Here is an 8,658-nt window from a genome sequence, read left to right as displayed (position 1 = left end):
CTCCATTTGAATTGGACTTCTATACTAGTCTCTCTTCTCTGGTTGATACGTTATTATACTTACGAGCACACCTCTTGATGGATTGCTTGCTCGAAGTGTTGAGTATTTACTATTGCCCTTACTTTTCCGGCCGAGTTAGACGCCCAATAAGGCGTGACTATTTCGACTTTACTTTCACACGCGTCGACCCTAGAATTAACAGTTGAATTAGGTAACATAATTGAAAAATTATGAATTACAGCTGAAGTGGTTGGATTTTTGAGAGTGGTAGCTGATGTTTGTATTGTTTGTAGAGGGTGGAATGAAGGTGGCAGGTCATCAGTGAATTTTGATCTGCTAGAGAGGCGTAGGAGGAGGTACGGTATCTAATGCGTGTTGTTTGTTCAGGATGGGATGAAGGGGAGGCAGGACATCAGTGAGTTTTTGGCTGCTAAATGTAGGAGGACATAATGGACGGAACAGGTTCGTTTAAGAAAGGGGTAACTGATGCCTGTGTTATTTGCTGATGATGGAATAAAGGGGGAGGTTACCAGTGAGTTTTGGGCTTTTAAGGAAGTGTAGGAGGAAGTAATTGACTAAGTAGTCCGTTTAGAGTAGTTGATATCTGTGTTGTTTGCTGCGGATGGAATGAAGGGGGAGATCACCAGTGAGTTTTGGGCTGCTAAGGAAGTGTAGGAGGAGGTAATAGCCGATGTCGTCTTGTTTAAGAATGGTAACTGATGTCCGTGTTGTTTGTTGAGGATGGAATGAAGGGGTAGATCACCAGTGTTTTGGGCTTCTAAGGAAGTGTAGGAGGAGGTGACTGACAGAGGAGTCACGTTTATTAAGAATAACTGATGCCTGAATTATTTGTTAATGAAGGGATAAAGTGAATATTATTAGGCTGCTAAGGGTTAAGGGTGTGTAGGAGGAGGTAACGGGTGCCCGTATTGTTTGTTAAGGGTGGAATGGAGAAGGATACAGGACACTAATTAGTTTTGGGCTATTAAGGAAGTGTAAGAGGAGATAATGGATGGAGAAGTTTCGTTTAAGAAGGATAGATGATCCTTGTATTATTTTGGGACAGATTAGTTGTGAATATTAAGCTGTTAAGGAAGTGTAGAAGAAGGTGATGGAGCGAGCAATCTTGTTTAAAAGAGGGTAGTATACACCTCATTTTTTTGTTCTGGGTGGGATGGTTGCGGTAGTGAATTTTTGACTTTTTCGTTTTTATACTTCGTACTGTAATTAAATATATATTGAACTTCACGTATATGTTGGAAAATTCAAGATGGAAGGAGCGGTAGAGATGTCAAACAAAGAATAGCGCAGGACAACAAAAAGAAGTCATTTTTATGCTCTCTAACGGTGAATTAAACAGTTCAAAAAAGATTGTTACAGGTTAATGCTTGGAATACGAAAAGTAGACGATAGGCTCGGTGGAAAAGAAAAGGTTGTAAGCGTTTGAGATATGGTTTTAAACACAGATAGGAATCAGGAGGTTGTAGAAAGAGTTACAGAACAAAGGACACTATGTATGTCAATAAGAAATAGGCGATATACGAGGGTGGATTGANAGTGAATTTTTACAAGGAAAATAGAAAATAGAAAATAGATTTACAATATAGCAACTTGATATTAATAATAATTGATTTTCGGCAAGGTCTCCTACTATCCTACTTCACGCTATCCAACGGGTAGGAGATCAGCGAGTTACGAAATGTGGGTAGTGTTCGTGGGCGATATCGAATGAAATGACGGCGTACACCGCCCATTGTTACATTTTATGTACCACTTTAAAACTGTGAACGAATGATAGAGTCTTAATGCTTTTTTTTCCATTTAAAATACAATACAATAAGTTATATCTTACGATACATTATAAATTGATTGAGTTTTTTATGCTGGCAGCACGACGTTGCTGATGTGATGTAATGTAGCAGTCATTTTACGATAAAAACGTTGGTAACTATTTTTCTTTGTTTATCACAAGTTGTGGCTAGTGTTCGTGCTTGTATCTTGATGTTGGTTGTTGGTATGCGAGGGGGAAGAGTGTTTGTGCTTTAGGGGTTGCACCTGCACACGCAACACGACGGGAACAGGAACCAGTCCATGAAAATCCCCTTGCAGTCGTTATCTGGATCGTAGGCTAGGAGGCGGTGCCATTTGTATTTTTGCTCGCAACCGCAATCGTCCGTGCAACGTTTCGTCCTCGCTTGCCTACATCAGGAAAATTATGAAATCGCATTTAACATGTGCGCCTGGTGACATAATCGTTCACCCGCCGCCACTCTTAGTTGATACCAGAGAAGAGAGACTAGTATAGAAGTTCAATGCTGGGTTAATAATCCGGACTTCGTTTCGGATAACATGCCGGTAAATCTCGAAGCTTCTGTCATCCGACCGGTAGTTGTCGCTTCGGAAAATCAACCGTTTTTTTTTTTCTTTACAAACTTGGCTTACAACAGCAAAGTAAAAAGACTTATGCGTTCTATGATCCCACCACTTCTACTATTTACCCCTGCCATTACTGCGTTCACTCTTTGCTCCGACTCAATACAGCGTTGAGGCGCTCATTTTCATAGCAACGCCATCTCCTGGTTCTATTTAGAATTTCTTACTCACGTTTTAGTCCTCCATTTGAATTGGACTTCTATACTAGTCTCTCTTCTCTGGTTGATACGTTATTATACTTACGAGCACACCTCTTGATGGATTGCTTGCTCGAAGTGTTGAGTATTTACTATTGCCCTTACTTTTCCGGCCGAGTTAGACGCCCAATAAGGCGTGACTATTTCGACTTTACTTTCACACGCGTCGACCCTAGAATTAACAGTTGAATTAGGTAACATAATTGAAAAATTATGAATTACAGCTGAAGTGGTTGGATTTTTGAGAGTGGTAGCTGATGTTTGTATTGTTTGTAGAGGGTGGAATGAAGGTGGCAGGTCATCAGTGAATTTTGATCTGCTAGAGAGGCGTAGGAGGAGGTACGGTATCCAATGCGTGTTGTTTGTTCAGGATGGGATGAAGGGGAGGCAGGACATCAGTGAGTTTTTGGCTGCTAAATGTAGGAGGACATAATGGACGGAACAGGTTCGTTTAAGAAAGGGGTAACTGATGCCTGTGTTATTTGCTGATGATGGAATAAAGGGGGAGGTTACCAGTGAGTTTTGGGCTTTTAAGGAAGTGTAGGAGGGAGTAATTGACTAAGCAGTCTCGTTTAGAGTAGTTGATATCTGTGTTGTTTGCTGAGGATGGAATGAAGGGGGTAGGTTACCAGTGAGTTTTTGGCTTTTAAGGAAGTGTAGGAGGAGCTAGCTGACAGAGCAGTCACGTTTATGAAGAATAACTGATGCCTGAATTATTTGTTAATGAAGGAATAAAGTGAATATTAAGGGTGTGTACGAGGAGGTAAGGGATGCCCGTATTGTCTGTTGAGGGTGGAACGGAGGAGGGCAGGTCATTAATGAGTTTTGGGCAACTACGGAAGTGTAGAAGGAGGTAACTGACGGAGCAGACTCGTTTATAAAGGATAACTGATGCCAGAATTTGTTGCTGAAGGGATAAAGTGGATATTAGGCTGTTTAAGTTTAAGGGTTTGCAGGAGAAGGCAACGGGTGCGTGAATTGTCTGTTGAGGGTGGAACGAAGAAGGCAGGTCACTAATGAATTTTGGGCTAGTGAGGAAGTGTAAGAGGAGATAATGGATGGAGCAGACTCGTTGATGAACTGATGCCTGAATTTGTTGCTGAAGGGATGATAATGTGAATATTAGGCTGCTAAGGGTTAAGGAGGAGATAACGGTTACCCATATTGTTTGTTGCAGGTGAAACTAAGTATGGCTGATGTCTGAATGATTTATTGATGATGAGATGAAGGAATATTAGGCTACTTACGATGTATAGGAGGAGGCAATTGACAGAGCTGTATAGCTTAAGAAGGATAGCGGACGTCTCTATTATTTGTTGATGGGATGAAGGATGTGCAGGAATGGGTAATGGACCATCTATGAGGGATAGCTAATGCTTATATTACTTTTACAGGGGGGGGAATGAAGATGGGACAGATCAGTTGCGAATATTAGGACGTTAAGGAAGTGTAGAAGGAGGTGATGGAGCGAACAGTCTTGTTTAAAAAGGGGTAGTATATACCTCATTTTTTTGTTCTGGGTGGAATGGTTGCGGAAGATCACTAGTGAATTTTTACAAGGAAAATAGAAAATAGAAAATAGATTTTGACACCTAATGTTATTTGGCATAAAAATCGTTATGTTTAACAATGTATTTGATGTGGTACGTAACATTACTACGAAATGCAAACCTCATTACCCCACAGCTTTTGTTTTTACCTTCCAGTTTCCGATGTTTGGTTTGCTCGGAAGTTTTGTCTTGGCGTCCTCGTGAATTTTTCGAAGAACGAATCTCCGCCCATCACAACCGGATCGGGTCCCGGATCAGCGTGTAAATCCGGCACGCCCGGCTTATTAACCGATCTCTTTCGTTTCGTGCCACCCGTGAATTCTTCGCCCATCGTAAAGTCCCCGTACATCCTTCGCATTAACGCCTTGTTTTCGTCAATGNTAGCAAGGAGATCGGGCTGAAACTATAGCTACAAGCTATCCAAGGATGGTACTATAGAATGTCACCTCAAGGTAGGCCTAGTGGCGTCATCTCTTGGTTAGGCCGGAAACTTATCAATCCACCCTCGTAGGTTGGTAGGACACCTTCTCAGACATGAAGGGCTGCTTGGATACTTAGAGACATATTAGAAGCAGAAAAGGAAACAAGAGGTTCATAAATAGTTGAGGAAGTGGGATGTTTTAGTTTCAGAAAAATTCGAAGATTGGTTCAAGATCGGAAAGGGTAGACTAAAGGTGCGTGTACAACCAGTATTTGGACTGACGATCCTATAACGATGATAATTTTAAATATGTATCTAGAAAACAGGGGAGGTAATTAATGAGGTGTATTTTTTGTATGTATCTTGTAGAAGGTCTAGTAAGAGTACCTCAATAACAACGTTTTTACAATTCCAGTGGGCTGTATATTCAGAGGTATGTATTATTGTGGGTTTGCAAGGAAAATAGAAATTTTGGTGGCTTCGACACCTACCGTTATTTGGCATAAAAATCGTTATCGTTAACAATGTATTTGATGGGGTACGATAACATTGCTATGAAATGCAAACCTCATTACCCCACAGCTTTTGTTTTTACCTTCCAGTTTCCGATGTTTGGTTTGCTCGGAAGTTTTGTCTTGGCGTCCTCGTGAATTTTTCGAAGAACGAATCTCCGCCCATCACAACCGGATCGGGTCCCGGATCAGCGTGTAAATCCGGTACGCCNGGTTGGATATTTGAGAGTGGTAGCTGATGTTTGTATTGTTTGTAGAGGGTGGAATGAAGGTGGCAGGTCATCAGTGAATTTTGATCTGCTAGAGAGGCGTAGGAGGAGGTACGGTATCTAATGCGTGTTGTTTGTTCAGGATGGGATGAAGGGGAGGCAGGACATCAGTGAGTTTTTGGCTGCTAAATGTAGGAGGACATAATGGACGGAACAGGTTCGTTTAAGAAAGGGGTAACTGATGCCTGTGTTATTTGCTGATGATGGAATAAAGGGGGAGGTTACCAGTGAGTTTTGGGCTTTTAAGGAAGTGTAGGAGGGAGTAATTGACTAAGCAGTCTCGTTTAGAGTAGTTGATATCTGTGTTGTTTGCTGAGGATGGAATGAAGGGGGTAGGTTACCAGTGAGTTTTTGGCTTTTAAGGAAGTGTAGGAGGAGCTAGCTGACAGAGCAGTCACGTTTATGAAGAATAACTGATGCCTGAATTATTTGTTAATGAAGGAATAAAGTGAATATTAAGGGTGTGTACGAGGAGGTAAGGGATGCCCGTATTGTCTGTTGAGGGTGGAACGGAGGAGGGCAGGTCATTAATGAGTTTTGGGCAACTACGGAAGTGTAGAAGGAGGTAACTGACGGAGCAGACTCGTTTATAAAGGATAACTGATGCCAGAATTTGTTGCTGAAGGGATAAAGTGGATATTAGGCTGTTTAAGTTTAAGGGTTTGCAGGAGAAGGCAACGGGTGCGTGAATTGTCTGTTGAGGGTGGAACGAAGAAGGCAGGTCACTAATGAATTTTGGGCTAGTGAGGAAGTGTAAGAGGAGATAATGGATGGAGCAGACTCGTTGATGAACTGATGCCTGAATTTGTTGCTGAAGGGATGATAATGTGAATATTAGGCTGCTAAGGGTTAAGGAGGAGATAACGGTTACCCATATTGTTTGTTGCAGGTGAAACTAAGTATGGCTGATGTCTGAATGTTGACATTCATTTAAACATGATTGAATCTCCCATTGTTTTTTTAATTCATAATTATTAAATTCTTAAGTATATAGGTAATAAAACATTTTTATAAAATAATTATAGTATCAATTAATACTGTAAGTAAATTATTATAATGAAACGAAACATTAATTGGTGAATGTTATTGTAGAAATCGCATTCAAATGAGTCCATTAATTTTGAGAAATAGATTGATAAACAAAAAGGGGTTCTTGTCCCTTAAAATATTCTTAATCGCGATGAAAGTGCAATTTACAACACCCCCTTCTAGTTGACTTCAAATATTGCAATGCTGCTAACATAATCTACATGACCAGAGCTCGTAGGAGTCATACAATAGAGCAGAAGTGGGGGGTAAGGGATGCGGTACTAATGTGCGTTAGAGGAAGCTTCTACTTCTGCCTCATCGTAAATTAAACGACAATCACGCATCGTTTGCGAGAGTAGATGATGCTGTAGAGTTCTGTAGAGTCAGGTATACTTCGTTTACTTTTTGTAGCGATGTGACCTTCACTTTCACCGGCGCAAAGTAGAAAAGAACAGCACTAGGCCAGAAAAGGAAGGAGACAACTCTCGGCCAAAGTCTTAACCGGTGAGGAGCGTATAATCCGTACAGTACTGCACGGAAAAATTGACNTAAATAAATAAAAATTATCAATTTTTTAAATTATTTTTTATTACAAACATTAACACTTATTCAATTTAATTTAGTGGTTGTGTCCGATTCTTATTTCAAACGAATAATAGGAAGCTCTGGTTTCAGTTGTGTACAAAAGATCTGTCATCCATGTAATTTAACAGGAAATACGTCTTGTGGGTTAGATTCTAGGCTAATATAGCCGCTTCGAATAGTTAGAATTAGTTTTTGATAAAATAGTAAATCTACGGCATCTATTTAGGTGCAATCAACGGAAATCTACAAACTTTTGATCGCCTCCCTTCGGATTTTTAGAAAACTGGCCTAACAACACTGCCCCGCGACTTTCAGAAGGTGTCAACAAAATTTATATCGCCTCCCTTCGGATTTTTAGAAAACTGGCCTAACAACACTGCCCCGCGACTTTCAGAAGGTGTCACCAAAATTTATTTTTTGCTGAAAATTGTTTTTTGCACTTGACTTTTTGGCGCCCCTCTCCCTCTACCCCTGGGCCGACGCTGCTTTTTAATACCCCCCCCACTTTTAAGCATTCTTATCCACGTTGATTTAACATCTACATTTCACATCTATACAGAGCCGCGCCCCAAGCATGCACTTTTAATAATATTTTTCTAATTTCAATGATTTTATGATAGAAAAATGAATAAAAACTTACTTTAAGCCCAATCATACACAGCATCATGGCGTCTTCGTAATCTTTTTTCAAAAGTGATGTCATAAAGAGTGAAATTATTTCTAAACGTTTTTTGTGATTTTTTATGCGCCTAAATCTTTCCCACCTTTGAGGTGCTATAGATTTATTTTTACGCGCTACTCCTAAATCTGCCATTTACACAAAAATTTTGATTAAATGCAATTTCTAATATAATAAGTTTATTCAGCTAAAAAATACTAAAATTTAATAGATTGTCATTTTGACATTCATTTAAACATGATTGAATCTCCCATTGTTTTTTTAATTCATAATTATTAAATTCTTAAGTATATAGGTAATAAAACATTTTTATAAAATAATTATAGTATCAATTAATACTGTAAGTAAATTATTATAATGAAACGAAGCATTAATTGGTGAATGTTATTGTAGAAATCGCATTCAAATGAGTCCATTAATTTTGAGAAATAGATTGATAAACAAAAAGGGGTTCTTGTCCCTTAAAATATTCTTAATCGCGATGAAAGTGCAATTTACAACACCCCCTTCTAGTTGACTTCAAATATTGCAATGCTGCTAACATAATCTACATGACCAGAGCTCGTAGGAGTCATACAATAGAGCAGAAGTGGGGGGTAAGGGATGCGGTACTAATGTGCGTTAGAGGAAGCTTCTACTTCTGCCTCATCGTAAATTAAACGACAATCACGCATCGTTTGCGAGAGTAGATGATGCTGTAGAGTTCTGTAGAGTCAGGTATACTTCGTTTACTTTTTGTAGCGATGTGACCTTCACTTTCACCGGCGCAAAGTAGAAAAGAACAGCACTAGGCCAGAAAAGGAAGGAGACAACTCTCGGCCAAAGTCTTAACCGGTGAGGAGCGTATAATCCGTACAGTACTGCACGGAAAAAATGACCATTTTATCCACTACAATTGCATTGCTCAAATGTGCTGTTATTGGTACCATTTACTGCTGAAAATATCAACGAGATGTTTATTTATATTTGAAGACATATTAAAG

At 39.7% G+C, this 8,658-nt stretch overlaps 1 protein-coding gene across 1 annotated transcript in view; it reads right to left on the bottom strand.

The window, feature by feature from the left end:
- Positions 1-1,597: 1,597 nt before the first annotated feature.
- LOC108732564 (protein spaetzle 3) overlaps positions 1,598-8,658 on the bottom strand; it is a 102,492-nt gene continuing 95,431 nt past the window's right edge. Inside the window, exons 5-7 of the mRNA XM_025976050.1 lie at positions 5,197-5,324; positions 2,677-2,802; positions 1,598-2,199 (exon numbers count right to left, since the gene is read on the bottom strand). Of these exons, the coding sequence (XP_025831835.1) occupies positions 2,043-2,199; positions 2,677-2,802; positions 5,197-5,324 (411 nt within the window). The 3' untranslated portion in view covers positions 1,598-2,042. The remainder of the gene's footprint in view (positions 2,200-2,676; positions 2,803-5,196; positions 5,325-8,658) is intronic.

The sequence above is a fragment of the Agrilus planipennis genome, unplaced genomic scaffold (genome assembly GCF_000699045.2).
Source record: "Agrilus planipennis isolate EAB-ADULT unplaced genomic scaffold, Apla_2.0 scaffold71, whole genome shotgun sequence".
Classification (NCBI taxonomy): domain Eukaryota; kingdom Metazoa; phylum Arthropoda; class Insecta; order Coleoptera; family Buprestidae; genus Agrilus; species Agrilus planipennis.
The sequence above is the reverse complement of the archived record's forward strand: the minus strand, read 5'-3'. Positions and strand labels throughout refer to the sequence as shown.